The sequence below is a fragment of the Lonchura striata genome, chromosome 7, assembly GCF_050655825.1.
Source record: "Lonchura striata isolate lonStrDom1 chromosome 7, ASM5065582v1, whole genome shotgun sequence".
In the NCBI taxonomy this organism is placed as follows: Eukaryota; Metazoa; Chordata; class Aves; order Passeriformes; family Estrildidae; genus Lonchura; species Lonchura striata.
In genome coordinates, this window is record NC_140709.1 from 33,999,921 (window position 1) to 34,020,732 (window position 20,812).

The following is a 20,812-nucleotide window of genomic DNA, read 5'->3' on the forward strand; positions in this document are numbered from 1 at the left end:
CTTGCTAATGCTGAGCCCTTTCCAAACCTGGAGTACCATTGTACTGCTGGGCTGCCTTGACTTCAGATGCTGCTCAGATCCATGTGCTCTTCCGGAGGCTTCTGGTCTCAAGGAGCCCCTTCTCCCTGGCTCTGCTCTGGGTTTCCTGCCCTGCACAAGTGAGCCAGCACAAGCTGATGTAAATGAAAGGCTCAGGTAGTGTCAGAACAACAGGTGATAATATCAAACACATCTTAACTCAGAAACAGTCAAAGAGAGCATCAAATCTGTGAGATACTGTGGATATTTGTTCACAGACAGTGGCACCTTTGGTCAGTGGAAATTGTCCTGCTCCTTTGAGACAGAGGACTGCCTACAGTCATCCAAGATGTACTCCTAACCTGGTTTTCTTTGGCTGAAGCCTGCTATTATTTTCAGTAGTCATTACTTTTCTCTGTTTTCTCAAGAGCTGACAATTGAAGGTCATGAGTTAGAATTATGTTATGCAGTGAAGGTTAATGTGAAGGTACACTTCACACTGGCTGAAATGGTGATCAAAGCCAGTCTGAATGTAAATTTGCCTTGGAGGCTCTTATTTTCTAATGGATTATTTGAAGCTGCTCTTTTCTTTAGGTGATCAGTTTTCAGTCTGCAGCCCAGCCCTATGCCCCCTTTCATTCCACAGAACAAAACAGGAATGGCTCAGCTTGAATGGAGGAATATTTGTAGAAATGAATTATTGTAGGAAGATTTGGCATTGTCCTGCTCTTACAGATAGCATACAAGTACAATTTAATACAACAGAAAATGGCAGTATAGTTTCTGCTTTAAGACATAATAGATCACCATTTCTTTTATCCAAAGTTAATACTTTCAGTGTTTGTCCTGTAACTTAGCACTGTATGGTAGTGCATCCCATTATACCATGACTTTGAGTGGTATTGCTGTATGGCTCTTAAAGTGCATAATCTCGTCTCTTTACCCATTTTTCTCAGGTTGAAAAAAATTTACTCAGTATTTCACTCCCTGTCTCTGTAAAAACTGGGGGTGAGAACAGGGCCTCCTTATGATAAATGCAGAAATAAGCAATGCCTGGTTACACTGTACTGAAAGTAAATGCAGGGTACCATTTAGCTGAGAACAAGGAGCTTTGTCATCAGCATTTATGGAACTCACTGCATGGTGGACTCAGAACCATGGCTCTCAAGCATCACTCGGGACCCTCATTTCCAAGAACAGGACTTGTTGAAGATTATTATTTTCTTCTGCTTCACGTAAAGCAGCTTGGAGCAGCTTTTGATGTAAGAAAGAAGACATATGATATCAGCCACTGTTAGGGGCAAAACTCTGTCCTTAAAGCTTGTCCTTATTAGTGTGCATGGCAATGCAAGATATTGGCTATTGCTTGCCCTAGAGAAATGGCAAGGATGCTTCAGGTATGGCAAGCCAGGGAAGTATCTCAAAGGAGAATCACTAAATCCGAGGAGCAATCCCAGTGTGAATACTGGTGTAATATCCAGAGAGCAAGCTGAGTTTAATATGTTTGATCATGAAAGTGGGATGTGATAAACTTACCACAAAACATTGATTCCTCTGTTTTACTTTCCCCTTCCATCCTTGAAAAGTTCTGTAATGCACACCCTGTTCCCATGTTGAGAAGAGAGGTTAACCCTAGATTAATCCCACTTACTTCAGGAGTGGGGCAAAACCAAAGCAGGTTCTTTTTCCACTGAGAACTTCAGTGAGAAGGAGGATATGCTGCTGGCAGAACAAGAATGTCCTAGCTTCAGCCAGGGGGTAACAGCAACACAGAGTAGGGCTTGCTAGAGGTGACTTTTATTTTTAATAGCTAATTCAGAAAACAGCTGGGCTGACCTGCCTCCTACATAGCTTTGCCTTACACCAGTTCTGCTGCCTTGTAGCTATCTACAGGAGGCAGCTGAAAACCTCACAGTGGGTTTCCAAAACCAAAAAAATCTTCAAACTGCTTTATGGATTACTCCCAGATCTACATGACAGTTGTGTGGGGATCTGAATTCTGATCTTCTTGGAAGACAACTCAATTTCATGTCACAACACAGCTTGCCAGACTGCCTATTAACAAGTATTACTGCTGCTAATGTCTTTCCCCTGAAGGAAGGGGTTTAAACAGATTTTTTTTTATACTGAGGAAGGCTCATAAACTTCTGAAAATGCTAAAAATGGTTATAAGCTGCCAAAACCCCCATATTTAAACATCTGCTCTGGTTGTTGGGCCTGTCAACACCTCGTCCCAGTGTTCACAGCTTCTTCTTTGCTTATGCTTTGTTTTTTTTCTGGTGCATTTCCACAGGGTACAGTACTTGGGAAGATTGAGTTTGAAGGTCAACCTGTGGAGTTTGTAGACCCAAATAAGCAAAACTTAATTGCAGAAGTTTCAACAAAGGTGAGAAGTTCTTCCACAGTATTAGGGCTGTACATTTGAGATAGTAACTTCTCATTTGCTCTGGGGATCAACCAGTTTTTCTAAACAAACAATTTGGAGATGTTTTTTAAAACATACACTTTTCTAGACCTTTGATGGATTGTTTTCTCAATATCCTTGTGGCTCCTTAGGTGCAGTGTTAGAGATAAAAAATGGTTTGTGTTGAGCTGAATGTGGTCTGAACCACACTCTGATCAGAGGATTGTGTGTTATAAAGACAGAGATATATTTGGGATACAGTTAGTCCTGGTATATGGTGGATTTTTTCAAACAAAAAAAATTAATAAAAAGTATGTTTACTTTCCTTAAAAAAAAAATTAGGAAACATCACAATACAATTTGATAATCTGTGTTCAGGCCTAATTTTGTTGGGGTGATTACAGAAGAGTTTTCTAGATGTCAAAACCGGACCACATTAGGAATCCCCTGCATCTAATATTACTGGAATTAGGTGCTGTACCCATAGATATGGATAGATTGCAGTGACGTTTTTACTTTGTTAGCTAGGCATGCAAACTGTGTTCAACTACAAGATGAGAATAATACTAGAAATCATGGGGATGTGTAGGCACTCAGTTTGTGGTGATTGGGATGGGACCGGGCTGTGACACTCGGTGTGTGGGATTGGGATTGGGATGGGGCTGGGCTGTGGCACTCGGTGTGTGGGATTGGGATGGGGCTGGGCTGTGGCACTCGGTGTGTGGGATTGGGATTGGGATGGGGCTGGGCTGTGGCACTCGGTGTGTGGGATTGGGATTGGGATGGGGCTGGGCTGTGGCACTCGGTGTGTGGGATTGGGATGGGGCTGCAGCCCAGCCTCATCCCCAGTGGGCTCAGCTGTGAGCAGCAGGTGAGCAGCACTGACAGCAATGAGCCAGGGAGTGCCCAGGGGCACTGAGCAACCTCCAAAGGGCACAGAGGGCACACAGGGGCACTGCAGCAACATCAGGGGATAAAAGGCTGGGCTGAAGAGCAAGAAGGGCAGAACCTTGCAGCCTTCTTAAGTGCCCTGATGTTGCTCTGTATGGGCAGGTGCCTGAAGCCTTCTGATGTGGTGAGGTGTTACTGTGTGTGGGCAAATGCTTAAATCCTCCTGAAATTGTGTGATGATCCTCTGTGTATCATGGCTGTCTCATCTGTGACATATGCTGTGACAGGGATGCAAAAAACCAGGCCCGTACTAAAAACAGTAATCATTCTTGTACCAAGTAAGTCCCAATGTCTTAAACTGTGGCCCCTTTGGAGATTTAACTGGGAGATATGGAGTGCCCTGGATGCTCAGTCCCATGAAGAAGTGAGAACTGAGTGTATGTATGAGTCCCTTTTGCAAATTCCATGCTCATTATGGTGTTTGCAGTTCCTTCAAGATCAGTGAAGCTCTGGAAGAGCTCTGCAAAGAGTTGCTTGTGTACTGTTCTGCACACAAGCTAGTGTGTTCATGGTGTGTGGGAAAAGCATCCTGAACAGAATGGTCAGCAATCAAGGGGGAGTTTGAAGCACTCTCCATCCAGGCCTGGGTTTACAGTAGTAACTGGTATCCTGTGATGCCATTGCAATACAAAGGCTCCCTTGCAAATCTCACCGTGGGGGATCTCCCCAGCTCATGCCAACACCTCCACTGTATTTTGAGTCAGGGCCTTGCTGCTACACAGAAGGATGGCAATTGCTTACCTGGGTTGTGATTTAGGATTGCAAGGTGCAGGTGGAGCCATTTCATGTCAGTATCTCAGAAACAGGTAAGATTGCTGATGCTAAACTCTGCAATTACTAAGACAGAATTACTGTCAAGATGCTGAAAAGAGCTTCTTAAAGGGAGATACAATAAGATTAAAAGTACTTTGGTGGTCTTGTTATGTTTATAACTTTATTTTATAGGCTTAAAAAACAACATCACATATAAAGCTGTAAATGAGGTAAGATGTTTAATGTTGGTAATTACTGGACATGATAATCCATCTGTTGCCAAATGGTGATTTTCATGTAAATCACCATACAGTATGATCCAGAGTCTGCTTATCTATTGTACACTAGGAGTGATTGATTTTCTTATTAAAGCCTACCCACCCCCTGCCACCTTGATTAAATGCTACTGATATAGACTGTGTTTGCTAACATTGCCTGTCCAGGGCAGGGAGTGTGGAAAACTGTCAGTATTCTGCAAGCACTCTTGTTGGAGTATTTTTTGGTGCATATGATTGTCAGGGCTGCAGAACAGATGAGAGATAGGTAACCAGTCCAAGCACGGAGGTCACATCTCTCCACACATGCAGGTCCACACAGTGTTTTTGTTCTCAGCACTAGTACCACCAGGACATTTTACTCTCCCTAACCACTGGTTTGCAGCCCTCTCACGTAATCCTTTCAGACTGGGACAGTTTTTTATGGACTGTGCTGTGAACAGGTAAGGGAAATCCTCTGGCTTTAGAAGGAATGTATTTTAACCATTCTCTGATCAAGCTCCCAGTCTAGTTTCTGTCTGGACGCACTCTTGGCCAGATGCAGGGGACAGGTCAGGTCTCTGCAGGACGGAGTGTGACAAGTGGGTTGTGGAGACAGCAACATCTAAAATCAGGCTTGCTGCTGAAGGAAGTGTTGTAACAAATCACAGCTAATTAATTTGAGTGGGAAGAGTTTTAAAAGTAAGGTTTTAAAGTACCTTGAAGTAGTGTTGCCCCACAACTTCCTCTGGTTATGAGAATAGCTAAAGAGAACCTTTAAAAAATAGCATAATATTATGAAGTAAAGACCTCCTTGAATGTATGGATACTGTGAGAAATTGAGGGATCTTCAAAAGCCCCTTTTGAAAAGGACAGTGAGCTTTTCTTAGGGGTCTCTGATACAGGACACTAAACTAGTTTCTGTGAGAAATGAACACCTTAATGTTCTTGGGATTTTTGAAACTCACTACCCAGAAGCTTGAAGGACAGTGTGTAGAGGACCCATAAAATCCCTGTGGAGTGATACAATTCCTCTGTGGACTGTTTGAACCTGAATCCACTTGTGTATCAGTAATTGGGAAGATACCATTGATGTTGCCAGGCATGGCTGCTTATCAGAAGCCTGAAGTGATCTAACAAGACCCAGGTTCAGTATGGTTCTACTCATTCTGAAAAAGGATTGTAGGATACTTTGCCATCTGCTTATGTAATGTGAACTACAAGGTGTGTTCCCATACAAAAATCTCCATTCTGTGTTAACATTGCTGTCTCAGGCCAAGTCACATCCTCAGGGGTGGAGGAGGGATTTGGGATTCATGTGTGGCAGCTTGAAGCCTTGTGGTCCTGAGTTTTTCATACAGATAAAAGTTTGGTCCATTTACATATCAGGGGTTAATCCTCCAATTACAGCTTCAGGTAATGAAGTAATTTACCCCCAGTTTGCTCCCCCACAACTCACTTTTATTTATACTTCTCAGGACCTGAGGAAGTAAGGTGTTCTTGAGATATAGGTCTAGAGAGGAATTGTTTTGTCTGAATAAAACAGGAGAACAGTAGCTGACAGGCTATGGAGTTTTAGAGTTATACACTAAAGCAGTACAGGATCTGAAAAATATAAAAGCTGAATCCTGAGAAACCTCTGCATTTCAATCTCTCCAAAGATAAAAGTTCAAACAAGAGCTGAGTTAGGGTAACATACAGGGAGGAGTTGCAATATTCTGCTAACAAACTTAATCTTGAATTATCTGCTGAGGGGATGTCTTTCCTTCTGGCTGGCCATATTTCTCCTTTTGAAAAATTAATTTTGCCACCCTGCACCAGCCCATATTGGACATGGATTTTAGTCTCTTTTCATAAGGAGGTCCAGATGTGAAGTACAGATGCCAGGGAAGCTGATTAAAAGCTAATTACTTGGTGTAAAAGAGAAAAAAAAAACCCAGAAAACCCCCAAAAAACCCCAAAAAAACCCAAAACTTGTTTCTTCTATGACACCCAAGAGAAAAGCCACTTTGGGCAAAATACATTTGTCAATATCAGCTTTCAGTAGCTGAGTGTAACTGAAGATAAGCAGAGTTTGTTTTTAGGAGGAAGACGGCAGCCTTATGTGCTTATTGATGAATAACATCAATAACTGCTACCTCCAGTCATGTAGCAAGTAAAATAATTTAGCAAGCTTCAGAAAGATGATGTCCATAAATAACTTTACATTAGTGCTAGAGGTGTCTGACAGCGAGTCTGCAATGGCACAGTGCCAAGGCCATATAACATACAAGGGTTTGACTTCACTTTCTCCCATTCTGGCTGTGACCAGTAGATAACTGGGTGTACAAAGCATGATGGTCCAGATTTGGGACTGGTGACAATTTATTTTGTATCTGGAAGAGGAGTTGTGAGATAAAACTGCCAGGTCCTTACAAACAGAAGCCATGCTTGGTGACAGGCCTGGCCTGGTGCCATCATGCACAGAAGGTCACTCTCAGGCTGTCCCCAGCTGTGCTGTGCTTTGCTCTGACTGGGACTGGAGGGCTGGCGTGGTATTTCATGTGATGGATCTGTAGCTTTTTAGATGGATCTGCCAGCTCCACTGGCATCAGCAGGATGGCTGCACTTTAGCTGAAAGTCTCTTGCTGGGAATCTCCCGTTTCTCTTGGGCTCCAATGATCTGTGAGAACTGGCTTTTTGCTTCACTGCTAATGAGGTGACACACAGGAAAAAAGCTTGTCATGAGCTATGGAAATGAGTGATTGCTTAGGAATTGCATTACTGCTGTTGATGCCTTAAGGAGGTGGAACAGAGGCTAGACATAGTTAAGAGGTGGCTATTTATTGAAGTGCCTTCAAAGGTCACACCCTGGCACATTCCAAGATGCTCCAAGATGGAAGCAAAAGAGGGTTTGGTCACAAGATCTCACACATTTTTTTATAAGTTTTAGACCATTTGCATATAGGACTTAACTGTCCAATTAATAGCTTAAAATGATGAGATTTCATCCTCCTTGCTTGCTTTCTCACTCTCCTCTTTTCACGTTGTTTATGCTTTGGGCCTGAAGTTTGAAGAGATTGTCCTTGACTCTCCAGCTAGACTAGGATTGTTTTGTCTTCACCACCCTCTGAAAAGATCCTAGTAACACTTAACATAAAGCTAAAAGCTGCACACCAAAACAGAACAGGAAAGCTTGAAACCTAAGGTATCACTATAATCAACAGTGTATAAAGCAGTATTATAATTTCTGCTTTCACAGAAAGGTGAAGGAAGCACTTTTGTCTGCAGTATTCCTGGAGGTTTCCACATACACTGATTGTTAAGCACCAGTTGCTGCATTTGGTGAAAAGTTATTCTGCTGTCCATCCTATCTGTGTTTTGGGGACAGCGTGTGATCTGTCATTTACAGCATGGTCTGTATTTTTATAGGAAGTCAAGATTTATGGCAGAGGGAATCCAATTAAAGTTGTAGCTGTTGACTGTGGGTTGAAGCACAACGTTATCCGTCTGCTAGTAAAGGTAGGTCAGTGCTTGATGTCCCTTGTCACTTGTTTTGCTTTGGCAAGAGCCTCACCTGTACTCACAAGCCTTTCTTCCACCTGGACACATACATTTTAAAGGTAGTTGCCATCCTGAAGTGAGGCAAAATTTTTAGGATGATTTTTATGCACTGGGAGGTGTTTTTTGCACTTGGTACAGTGTATTGAGGAAGAGGACCTGTACAACAGCCTCTCAGCCATGGGAAGAACCCCAGAAGATGAGTTTTTAAAAAATAAGGAAAAACTCTCTAAAGAACAGTGACGGAAGGTGAAGCCAACATTATTAAAAATAAATAAATGGGAGGGGGATAAATGCAATGATGGTGAATGGTTGAAACAGGCCCAAAGTAATTGTGGAATGTTCTTCATTGAAGATATTAAAAACACAGCTTCCTCAGGCCCTCAGCAACCTGCCTTAATGTGGAAATTACCCCTGCTTTGTGCAAGGATTGGACCTGATGGCCTTATGAGGCTCATGCATCCCAAGTTATTCTTTGATTCTAGAATTCTATGAAAAGCTTTTCCTGTTTTTAGTACAGTGATGTAGCAGTTCTTGCTTCTTTAAGAACACAGGAGGATGGAAGGCAATGTCCTCATATTCTCTAGACGCACAGGATTTCCCTGATTCCATTTTTTAGTGTGGATATTTGTCTCAGTTTTGATGTGTAGGACTACTACTGGCATGTCATAGCAGTCAGATGAATGCACTGTGTAAAAGTGAACATATGTTACATGTGCACATACACACTTATTTTGCTTTCCATTAGTAAGTTTTGATCTCGTCAGTGAATTTCAGAGTAACTTGACAAACACCAAGGTGGCTCACAGGGGTCAAGTATTCCAATTTTGTGAAAGTAATATGGTCAGACTGTGGAGAGAAGCTGATCATGGGCAAAGGAGATAACTGATCACCGAAATACAACCTCAGGCTCTGGGACATGAGAGCATAGGAAGAACCTCCTTACAAAAATTAATTTGTTTCCTTCTTTCCTTCATTTCTTACTTTTTTTTTTTTTTTTTTTTTTTTTTTTTTTTTTTAGCGAGGTGCTGAAGTGCACTTGGTTCCATGGGACCATGATTTCACTGGCATGGATTATGATGGACTCATAATTTCTGGAGGTCCAGGGGATCCCATGAAGGCCCAGGAAGTGATTCAGAATGTCAGAAAGGTACAGTGCAATGCCTATACTATTATACTTTTCGATTTGCCTTCTTTTCAAGTGCTTGAAGTAGCAGTTGATTGTACTAACCTGTTATGGGCCAAATGTTCAGACATTTCAGCTGCCTGGAATATTCCTCATGTTGGTCTGGTGGGATTTGTCTCCAGCCCAATAGTTACTACCAGGCTTTATAGACTTTGGGGAACAACACATGGCAAACATGGTGATCACAATTGCCATACCAAAGCCTTGAAGCACCCTGTGCTCTTTCAGGTCCTCTGTAGGAAAGAACAGCACTGGTTTAAGAGCTCCCACTTGGGATAATGTCAGGCACTAAATGGCTGTAATGCAGTGCCATTGCTTATTCCCTGCCAGTAGTCTGACACCAAGCTGTGCTCTGAGGCTTCTCTCTGAACCAGAGGGAAGGAGGAAACTTCCCTTCATAGGCTGTTGGCACTCTGGCACTGAGCTTTTTCCCAAGTCTGTGAGGGAACTGGCATGGTTTATGCTGGAATTACTGGGCAGAGACACTCCAATATCTGTTGAAAACCTTTTCATTTTAGGTCCTGGAGAGCAATCGCCCAGAGCCCCTGTTTGGAATTAGCATGGGGCATCTAATCACTGGAATAGCAGCTGGAGCCACTTCCTACAAGATGCAGATGGCCAACAGGTGGGGCAGCTCTTCTTCCCAGGCAGAGCAGCTCAGCATTGGAAAGGGCTGTGGAACAGCAGTGCTCTGCTGCTGAGCTGCCTTAGGAGCAGCTGGCATCTCAGTAACATTGCTCCTTCATCCCAGCCATTCTCCTTGCCTTCCATTTAAACTGCTGTGTCATGCTCTACTTTTTGGAGTGGTTTTTGAAAGTAATTTATCCCTATCAAGCTGAAGAACAGCAAAGTTTCTCTTAGGATTTATCTTTTTGAGATTCGCTGCCAGTATTTTACTGCTGCTATTGAACTGTTATGTATAGCCCCAGAGTTATCAGTTCCTCCTAATTGTGGCACTCGAACACATTTGTCACTTCTGTCCTCTGATCCCTCTTCCTTCCAGAGGCCAGAACCAGCCTGTCCTGAATGCAGTGAGTGGACAGGCTGTCATCACTGCCCAGAACCATGGCTATGCCATCGATGGCTCCACCCTCCCTCCCGGCTGGAAGCCTCTCTTTGTGAACGCCAACGACCAAACTAATGAGGTGAGCTTTGACAGAGAAGCCTCTATTTCACCTCCTGTGAGCTTTATTTCACCACCTGTAAGCCTGCTCTCACGTTATCAAGGCTAAATTTGTTGATTTCATCATCTACTGTACTTGGAACCCTGCTTTATAACCACTGTACCAGCCCCACTGCCCTGGATTACAACAGTGATTTTATCCTTTCCCTGGACAGAAGCCTTATTAATTTCCATTATTTCCCTACTGCTGGTGTTGCTCACTTGGCTACCATTCTCTTAGGGTTTGTGCCACAGCAGTGCAAGCCCGTATCACCAGTTTGTTGTGTTGTTCCTGCATTGCCCAGCACAGAAAAGGGATATCATTGCTATCCAATTTGATCTGTTATTGTAAATATAATTCCAATGGCTAAAGGCATGAGGAAGAGGGGCTGCCCATAGAGAATAGTTTACATGATCCAAAATGAAGTCCAGTGTCAAGTGGCATCCATGTTTGAGATCTCAGGCTTGTAATTGTCCACATCAAATCTTTTCCATCATGCCCAGTGTTGTGAAAGTTAGTAAAATCCTGTTAATTATCAGGAAATAAATGAAAAGAAGGTATTTTCAAAAGCAGTTTCCCTAATGGAAATATGCCTCCTCTTGTTTTGTATGAATGCCCAATATCAAGTCTGGCAGATTGAACAGTGCTGCTCTGAGCTATCCATCTGATGATTTTGGAATAAGTTTGGTTTGTCATTTGCTGTTTTCTTTATCCTTACAGAAGGATATCTAAACACAGAAAGGTATCTAAACATGGACATGTTTTACCAAACAAAACATTGATACACAAGAATTTACAGCTCATCAGTTTTTGAAATTAGTTTATTTTCACTGTTGACAAACTAAACCCATTCATTCCCAGGCCTTTCATGTTTGCTTTAGCTGGAATTGGGAGACAAAGGTGATAAGGCTGGACATGAGTCTCCTGGATCTAGTAGAATGTCATTCTTTCATGTGAGCTAAAAAAACATTTCTGTGAGCCCCAAAGCAGCAACAGTCTCCTAAACTTCATAGATGGAGAGGGACAAGGACTGTGTTGGTTTAGCATGCAAAAACAGGGTCAGGGCTGTTATGTGCAGTCTGTTGCATTCCTCTGCTTGAAAAAGAAAAAGCATTTCTTGTGACTGACTATCACAGCTGGACAGGGCCAGCACAGATTTCCACACTCTAACAAGGCATAGAGTAACCATTTTTAAAAGTTTTTTATTTTTTTTACATTCTTTCATTTAAAAAAGTTTTTATGAACGTTTGTGTAACTACAAGGAGCGTGAGCATTCAAGGAAAATGTGACAGACTGATGGAATTCTTTACTCTGAGAGCAGAAACTCATAGCATGATGTTGAGGTCAGTAGCTCATCTCTCATCCCTCTCCTATGCTGGCATACCACCCTAAGGCTCTGGATGGCACTGTGGCTCTACATGAGACTGTTTGGGCTCCTTTGTCCATTCCTAAGGGAAGCAGGTTGTATCAGAGCTGCTTTTCCCTGAATTTCCTCTTGAGGAACTTCTTTACTCCTGTCTGGAATTGGGGACCTGAGCAATGGCACCTACAGGGTGGTCTCCCAGTGGGTCATGCTTCTTGGTGCTATGAGGCCAGATGAGAAATAATTTCTTTCTGGCTCCAACTGAAACTACAACAGTGTTTCTAAACTCAATTTAGATGCTCCATAGGTGTTGTTTGTCCACAGCAGTGGTCCCCTTCATTACTCTGCCCAAGCCAGGGCAGAGATCAAGGCCCTCAGTCAGCATTTAAAGTGGATTATGGAAATCAAGAGTGTGACCAAAATCCATTTTTCCTATGACAGAACCAATCAGCTTGGAATGGTTAAACCATTCATTCCATAACATCCTTGTCCCAGGTGATCCTTTCTTGCCAGGTATATTTTTCTTCTCTGCCCCGTGTACCTGCTCTGTCAGATGCTCACAGCTTATCAGTGTTTGGTGTTGCAGTGGAAGCTCTGTCTCCACTGAGCCCCCCAGTCCATGGACAGCTGAGGGTTGCACAGCCCCTGCAGGGCTAACAGCAGAGCAAGAGACTGGGAATGAAATGGGTGTCAATTTGACAGCCCCTAGAACCACTTCTGTCCTTTGGCCTTCAGTGCTTACAGGGATAAGGTGTGGCTTTCTGTTCACTTGCTTGTCAGGAGGTGTCTAAGATAGTCCATTTTATTCCTGCAGGGAATTATGCATGAGACCAAATCGATTTTCACGGCGCAGTTCTATCCAGATGCAAATCCTGGGCCCAGGGACACAGAGGTAATGTGTGAGCTGATCTGGGCTTGCTTTCTGTCTTTGTGAGTGCAAATGTTTATCAGCTGGTGTACCAGTTGGTGGTGGTCTTAAACCTTGGGTCTGGAAGTGTCAGGTTCCTAGCAAAGAGCCCAGTCATGCATAGGCTTGTGTCTGCTTAGCTTGATCTGGAGCTAATTACAATCAGCAGCAAGAGGTCTATTGACTTCTTAGTGCTTTGGATCAGTGATTCCATTCATATGATGTGTATGTATTCAGTCCTGGTGGGATTAGCTGTGTTGGAAGTTACTAAAGTGCTTAAGCCTTTGCAGGATCAGGCTGAAATCTCTTGCAAAAGAGGCTGAAAAAGCAATAGCATTTTACCTTAACAGCAAAAAATACTAGCCAGATGCTTTGTAATAAAATCATTAACTTTCTAATATACTTTAGTTCCACTTTCAAATTTTATAATTACTGTAGAGTTATGTAAATGGATTCATACTTCCTCACTCTGGTTCTCCTAAGCAAAATGAAATTTTAATCCCCCATCTGTGACTTCACACAAATTTTGTAACAACTGGTTGCATAGTCACAGAATATGACTAAGCAGCATCAGGGGATGTGGAAGGCAGAGGAAGCATGTCTGAACATAAATAAACTATTTAGCATTTCCTGAGAGACAAAGATGGAAGAATACCTAGAAATGCTTACATTAATCTTAATTTGATGATGTTGATTAAATCTGAAAATAAATCTCTTGATATCAGGAACTTTCATAGAGATCTGATTGACTAGTGTATATTAGAGAACTCAAAAATCTCAGCTGTGTGTCTTCTCCAAGTCTGTGCACTCCCAGTGCTGGGATGGTTTGATAACACAGAGCCTATCCTGGTAGGCTTGCAGGAGCCATCATGCTCCTTCCACAGGCAATTCCAGCAGCCAGGCAGCCTCAGGGGCTGTGTGGCAGAACCTGGCAGCTGTGGGGTGAGTGGGAAGCCTGTCCCACTGCCTGGAGCTGCCTGATCCCAGTGATCAGAGCACTTTTCTGGCAGCTGCCCTGGGACCTCCTCTGGAAGGGCATGCTGATTTCACACAAGTGGTGTTTGGCTATCCCTGCTCAGAGCCCTGCTCTGTGCTAGGCACCATTGCAGAGCTTCCCTGAGCTAGTTCAGTGTATGCTCCTCTGTGTTTTAGCTTTTGGTGCACGTTCACTCCTTGCACTGGCAGCCACAGAGAAACACAGCACACAAGGCATGATTGATGTGTGTTTTCTTCCTGATTATGACCTCACTTTCTTCAATGCAGCTTTGTCAGATATGTCAAAGTTGTTATATACATTTCAAATAATGATTTCCTCTTCTGAAATGGTGTAAATCTGCCTGCTGAAGGCAGCAGAGCAGAGCTGATTGCATGAATTCACAAATGACCTGGCTTTTCCTTCTTTGCTTGGTATGTATTTAGTTCAGCTTTGGCAGTAAATACATGTGTTTGTTTTTCCTAGTTCCTATTTGATTCATTTATTTCCCTGGTTAAGAGAGGGAAAGGCACCACCATTCCCTCGGTCCTTCCCAAGGCTGGAGTGACAGCTTCTCGAGTGGAGGTCAGTGTACAGATATTTTCATGCCTATCAGTGAGGCTGGGAGCAAGTTAATTCCTACTGAACCCATGGAATGAAATAGCACATGGAAGTCAAAGGAGGCTTCTCTTATAAAAGTCCTGACAGCTGCTTATCTCACAGTCATCTGGCCTCTCTTGTGTTATTAACTCTCTTTTCTTTGAAAGAATTTAAAGTTCTGATGTTTCATGTATTTTCTTTGCAGTTCTCCTGAGAAAGATACTCTCATAGCAGTATAATGAGGTGCCCTGGGATAATCTGGCCATGAGATTTCACGCCAGCAGTATAATGTTGGTGCTTGGTTGCTTAGCAAATAAGTCTGAAATTCCTAACGTGAGCTGAATTTCATACAGTTTTGCTGTCTTAGAGGCAGCAGGATTTTGTGGGTAGCCAAAGTAAGGCATTGTTGTCTATAACCACATTATACAATTAACATGTTTATTGTATGCTTTATCTATGAGTCACACGTTTCTCTAAATGGAGATATATGGGAGAATTCCAGTAGAAGTACTCTTAAGAAGTATTAAAACCCTTAAAACTGGTGTGATTTTGAAAGCAACTTTTTCTCTTTTGAAAACTCATGTTTTGTAATTTAAGACTGTTCAGTGCTGCACAGTCTCTGTTCATTTCAACATCCACCACACTGGGACTGATTGTTTTCATGCCATTTGACACTTGCAGGTCTCCAAAGTTCTCATTCTAGGATCCGGGGGTCTGTCCATTGGTCAGGCAGGGGAATTTGATTACTCTGGATCACAGGCTGTGAAAGCCTTGAAGGTGAGGAGATACTGTGAAAATACTAACCTCATCTTTCCCTTCTCACAGCCAAACTGATCCTCCAGCTGGGGCAAGGAAGCTGGTGAGGATGAATGACCACAGGGAAAATAAGCAATTTTTGTTGGTGAACTTGCTGGTTGAGTGAGTGAGTTAACCATTCAGAGTTATCTTCCAAAGAGAGATGTTCTTGGGGTTTCCATCACAGCCTTCAAGCAGTTTGTTATTTGTGATGTGTTCCTGGCTTGTTAAACTGAATGGAAATGGAGGAGGAGGAATATGGTCAGATGTACCTGAGCTGAAAACCTGGAACTTTTGTGGTCTGTTAACGCACTGCAATGTAGACAAGCAATAACAGCTGAACAGTTGGCTACTACTGTACAAAAGAACACCTCATCAAGGCAGGTTTTATAAATGATATTTCTTTTAAATGGGAGGAGTTTTAAAGGTCAAATATGTCAGGTTTTGTTTCCAGAACAGGTCCTAGAAAGGTTACTAGGGCAAAAGTTCATGCTAGAAGGTATAGAAGGGTAGAATGTCCTGTAGTGGGGTTATTACAGGTAATGTAAGAGTTACCCAAGCCCCAAGTTCATGTCTAACCTCATGTGAAGAAGGAAGAGGGAGCTTGCAAAAGCCTGACAGAGTCAGAGCAAAAGTAGGAGCTGCCTTCAGGTGAGGTGATGGTTGTGAGTGGTTCTCAGGCTGTCCTGATGCCACAAACATCCTGTTCCTGTGCTGACCGTGGAGTGAAGGAATGGAAAAACCAGTTTTAGTAATGTTAAATATAATCTGGGCTGCTGTGGTTCGTCCCCATGTTGCAACACATCTTGTATTGCATGTGTGTTGTTTGTATACTGTACTGCTGTTGCTGGCTACTAGTTCAAACTGACCACATCATGAGAAGACAAGTACAGGCCAGGAGTGGAGGATCCAAGAGTTGGGGAATGTCAATAATGACCCATTTGGAAAAGAGGTATCTCCTTTTTTCATTTTTTTTTTCGTTTTTTCCCTCTCTTGTCCTTTAAACTCAGCTTGGGATTGTGGAGGTAAATGGATTTTTTTTAGTGATAAATATCCTCAGTCTGACCTCCCACAGAGTCCTTCCCCTTCACATGGGAAGAGCTGCTGTGATCTCTAGGCTGGTCCAGAGGCAGAGCTTGTCCTTCCTGACCTTGCCTCTGGCAGAGGCATTCAGGGCTGCATGTGAGAGAGGAGTGGCTGGTCAGCCCTGCCAGGGAAAGATGCTGGGAGAGAATGGACCGTTAACAGGAGATAGGAGAGATTTTTTTTCCTTAGACTTGTTCATTTTGTTTGATTTTTTTTTTAATGAATCAGCGCTAATTAATTCTCAGTGCTGATGTTCTGATTCATTCTGCTGTGTGGTCCTGCTCTTACTTGGCTCCTGGATGCTGATTCATTATAAGAAGGTGATACTAATATTTAGTCCTAGACAGTTAAATTGGTGCTTCTTTTAAAGACTAAAAAGTCTTGTGGAGATGGGACTTCTACAGTCATTAAATTTGTGTCTGAAAAAAAATACTCATCAAAGGCAAGAAAATCCCCTGAAGAGCAAGGCCTGGAAGCATCTGTGATCAACAGACTGGCTTGTGGTCACCTGGAGAATCTTCTGGATAACTTTCTGTGGGGATTATCCCAACTCAGCTGAATACAGGTGTATATTACACAAAAAGAGAAATTGAGCCCTCCTGGAGTATTACTAATCCATTGCTTTAATTAAGTTGTAACAAATGTCTCCAGCAGAGTGGGTGGCCATGACAGAGTTCTGTATGCTTTTAAAAAACTAAAAAAGCCAGAAGTTAAAGGAAAAGATTGCAAGAGGAAAAAGCATGTGGATTAAAATCCAACATACTAAGTAACTGGGCCAGAATGATGTGATATCAATTAAATTTATCTCTCAGCACAAAGAGCATTAATTTTCTCATTAATTGTCCTCATCATCACTGCTAGTTGATCTTTAAAATACCTTGTCCCAGATAAGCAGGGAAGAAAGAGATTAGATGTGCAGATAGTCCAGCATGTTGAAAAGTAATAAATGTTTCCCTCCCCCATTTGTTTCAACGGCCATGCATTTTTGAATACATTTATTAGGGAGGAATGTTTTGATCTTTTCCCTCACCATCACCATGAAAACTATCCAGTTAAGGATCATTTGTCTAAATCCAAAATACTTTCCATGTGGATTTTATATATTCTTTCCCTCCCCTGTTCCACATATTTCCAAGGAAAGTGTGCTTCAGTGGACAAAAAAATCCAACTTTTGACAGGGAAAAAAGGTCAGCAGAAATTTACAGCCAGTCTTTAAGGCAGTATTTTAAGTTATCAAAGAAAGGAGAGGAAATGTTATCCAACCCCTGAACACTGAGAGGTCTGAGTGAGTGTCCCACTGCTCCAGGTGAGTTATTTTTTTGTTCCCCCAAAGCAGTGAGACAATCACAAATTTTAAACACAGAAAAATCCTATGGCATTTTCATGCTTACTGTGAATTGAGGGAGAATAGCCCTTTTTGTACTGATCCTAGCAACAATTCCATAGCATTTTCTTCAGTCTGTTTCTTTATAATATTTTGAAAATATTGTTACTATTCCTCTTTTCAATGGGAATTATCATTTTTTTAACCTTTTAATAACTTCCATATATATATATTCAAAATTACATTTGGAAATGCAATTTGCATCTATAACTAGCACCTTTTAATGACTTCCACAAATATATATTCAAAATTACATTTGGAAATGTAACTTGCATCTATAACTAGCATTTTTTGCAAATGATGTTTGTTTGTAGTTTTTCAGCCTTGCATGAAGTTGATGGAGATTAGAATGACCTCCTGTAAAAATAAGGCCCTGGCCTTTGCACTTTCCAGTCCACCTTTGCAACAAAGCAGTAGAACAGTTTTCTGTATCTGCATGTCTACTGCATGTGGTTGATGTGGGGTTTTTTTAAACTTGGCCACACTCATCACTTTTAGCAAAACTTGGTTGGTTTCCTCATTATGTGCTGATATTTCAAGAGTGAGGAGGATTGACTTGCCCAGCTCTAACTCAGAATTTGCTATTAATGAGCAAACTACTGCATTTCTGTCTGTAGCTAAAGAGCAGCAAGATTGTTATAGCAGAAAGCAGATAAACTTTATTATCTATTATCACTCTATCTCAGTTTCTCATCTGTGACAGAGAAAGAGCAGTGTAAATTTTTGGCTAACCTTCATCTTGCATAGAAAGGCAGAGTTTGTCTTTTAATGTGTACAGTATCAAATAAAAAAAAATTACGGGATGAGATCTTTAAACTGATAATACCAGGACAATGAAGTATTTCTATGGAAAATCAAAGAAAAAAAAAGTGGTTTTGTTACTATTACTAGTTTGTACAAAAATCTGAGCACTTCAAAGACCTACTGCTTGGCAATAAAAGATTAGCTTTTGATTAATTTTTTTTGCTTTGTCACCTTTAATCTGACTTCCAAAGGCAGACAGACATGAGTATGCTGCAGTTTGTACCTGTCTCTCCTATATAACTCCTAAATGTGTTAAACAATTTCAATCAAATTTCTGAGTCATGTGGGAATCTCCATTTCATCAAGATTCACTGGCTTGTAAGTAAAGAATTGGCATTGGCTCAGCCTTCAGACCAAAAGTCTTTTATAGGACAGTACATAATTTTTTTAATTCTGCTGTTGTTAAACTGCTTGATGAATCCTATCTCTTATTGCTGCTTGCTGCTGTTAACTTTTTTCCCCAACATGTTCCTATTTTTAATACAGATTTAATTTTTTCAGGAAGAAAATGTGAAAATTGTCCTCATGAATCCCAATATTGCTTCAGTGCAGACCAATGAGACTGGCTTAAAGCAGGCTGATGCTGTCTACTTCCTCCCCATCACTCCTCATTTTGTTATTGAGGTCATCAAGGCAGAACGCCCTGATGGATTAATCTTGGGCATGGGTGGCCAGACTGCTCTCAACTGTGGTGAGTGTGGCCATGCAGGCCAAATCACGTCTTTTACCAGACAAGTAAAGTAATAAGGGACAGGACCAGAGGAAATAACCTCCAGTTGCACCAGGGGAGGTTTAGATTGGATATTAGGAGAAATTTCTTCACTAAAAGGATGGTCAGGCATTGAAACAGTCCTAAAGTACTCAAAAGGTGCATGGTTTTGGCACCTGGGACATGATTTAATGGTGTACATAGTGCTACTAGGTTAACATTGGACTTGTGGATCTTAGAGGTCTTTTCCAGGCTGGATGGTTCTATGATTCTACCACATGTTCTGCAGATTTATTTCTGCAGGCATCCAAGCCCCACGTGCCTCACACATTGGCCAGGTTACTGAGGGATAGAGACACCAACCATGGGGGAGTGAGTAATTCCTAATTAAACTGTGAATTTAGCATCTAATTACTGGGTTTGGTACTTGAAAGTTATTCATATGTCCTGCTTTTTATCTTAAATCTTACTTATCATAGTTGGATTTGGGATATTTTGACCACCTTGAGGCAGAGATCAAAAGAAAAAGTTACCTCCAGATAACTTCTTGCACCAATATTCATCTGTGCTGTACTGCTCTGTGATGCAGATGATGGCCAAGTGTTAACTGTAGTATTATTCTAGGTTTCATAGATTTGAGGATGGAAAATTTCATGTTATGGTTTTGAGTTCTGACAAAAATAATAAAATCAGTTGTGGATGAGGCCAGACAAGTTGTCAGCTAATCAGATATCTTTTGAATATTTTCTTTGTTCTAAATTTTCTAAATTCTTCTCTGTGAGGGTGGTGAGGTCCTGGCACAGGGTGCCCAGAGAAGCTGTGGCTGCCCCTGGATCCCTGGAAGTGTCCAAAGCCAGGCTGGATGGGGTTTGGAGCCCCTTGGGATAGTGGAAGGTGTTCTTGCCCATGGGAATGAGATGAGCTTTATGTTTTTTCCAACCCAAACCATTCTGTCCTTCTTTAATTCTGTGACTCCTCATTTACTATCAATCCTCTGAACTGTGTCTTTGTTTCCTCTGCAGGAGTGGAACTCTTCAAGCAAGGAGTACTGCAGCAGTATGGTGTGAAGGTCCTGGGTACCTCAGTTGAATCCATCATGGCTACAGAGGATAGAAAGCTTTTTTCTGCTAAACTAACTGAGCTAAATGAAAAGATTGCTCCTAGCCTCGCAGTGGAATCGGTAAATCAGATAAATCGGAAGATGTGATTGCTATTACTGTTGCCCATTTGACTTAGTGAAAATATTCTCATTTTGTAGAGTGAAAGCTGAATGCAGCTGTGTATGCTGTAGAATGTATAGCACTCCTTGGTGATAAATGCTGGGTCACCATTATTTAAAATGAGTGAAAATGCAGTTAAGCTCTGGAAAAACCTAACCTAATGTGCCAATTGACAAGAAAAGTAAATTATATTGGGGTGACTCCTGTGCTGCAGCACAAAAGTCAGGCACAACATGTCAGATGTACTTTTCTTACATCTTATACAAGCCATTTAGAGTTAGGATTGGAGAGACCCAAAATTAGCATGACGGAAATCTTTCTTGAGGATGGGAGTATGAAAACATAAAATTTTGTTTGGTGGAAAAGTCTGTTCCAGTTTGGAGGAAATCAAACTGGTCTTAAACTGGGATGTCTTTAGGAGGGGTTATTTCATGCTGAAATCTCTGAAGATATATCATGTAAGGACATTGTCCATGGCAGGTCAGCAAGGAAGTCCACATACAGCTAAGGACAGAAATCACCTCCTTGAGTGCATGTTCCAGTTTTCTGCTATTTGGCTGAAAAAGGGAACATTAAAAAGTGAACTTCTATTATTTTAATTTTATCTTCAGACAGTTTAGTGTCTTACTGATGGGATTTCCAGTTAACCTCGTAACCAGAGTTGAAGACTATTTATCTGAATTGCTATCTATTTCTGAAATG

General features: G+C 41.7%; 1 protein-coding gene across 6 annotated transcripts in view; it reads left to right on the forward strand.

The window, feature by feature from the left end:
• CPS1 (carbamoyl-phosphate synthase 1) overlaps nt 1-20,812 on the forward strand; it is a 125,499-nt gene that overhangs the window by 33,195 nt on the left and 71,492 nt on the right. For all 6 annotated transcript variants that reach the window (XR_014956809.1, XM_085585461.1, XM_085585464.1 and 3 more), the window contains 10 exons: nt 2,312-2,404; nt 7,792-7,881; nt 8,942-9,070; nt 9,625-9,731; nt 10,110-10,251; nt 12,447-12,524; nt 13,999-14,097; nt 14,794-14,889; nt 18,683-18,872; nt 19,913-20,070. Coding sequence is in view for 5 of the 6 variants with exons in the window: in XM_085585461.1 (XP_085441587.1) it covers nt 2,312-2,404; nt 7,792-7,881; nt 8,942-9,070; nt 9,625-9,731; nt 10,110-10,251; nt 12,447-12,524; nt 13,999-14,097; nt 14,794-14,889; nt 18,683-18,872; nt 19,913-20,070 (1,182 nt within the window). In the remaining variant the exon portion in view is untranslated. The remainder of the gene's footprint in view (nt 1-2,311; nt 2,405-7,791; nt 7,882-8,941; nt 9,071-9,624; nt 9,732-10,109; nt 10,252-12,446; nt 12,525-13,998; nt 14,098-14,793; nt 14,890-18,682; nt 18,873-19,912; nt 20,071-20,812) is intronic.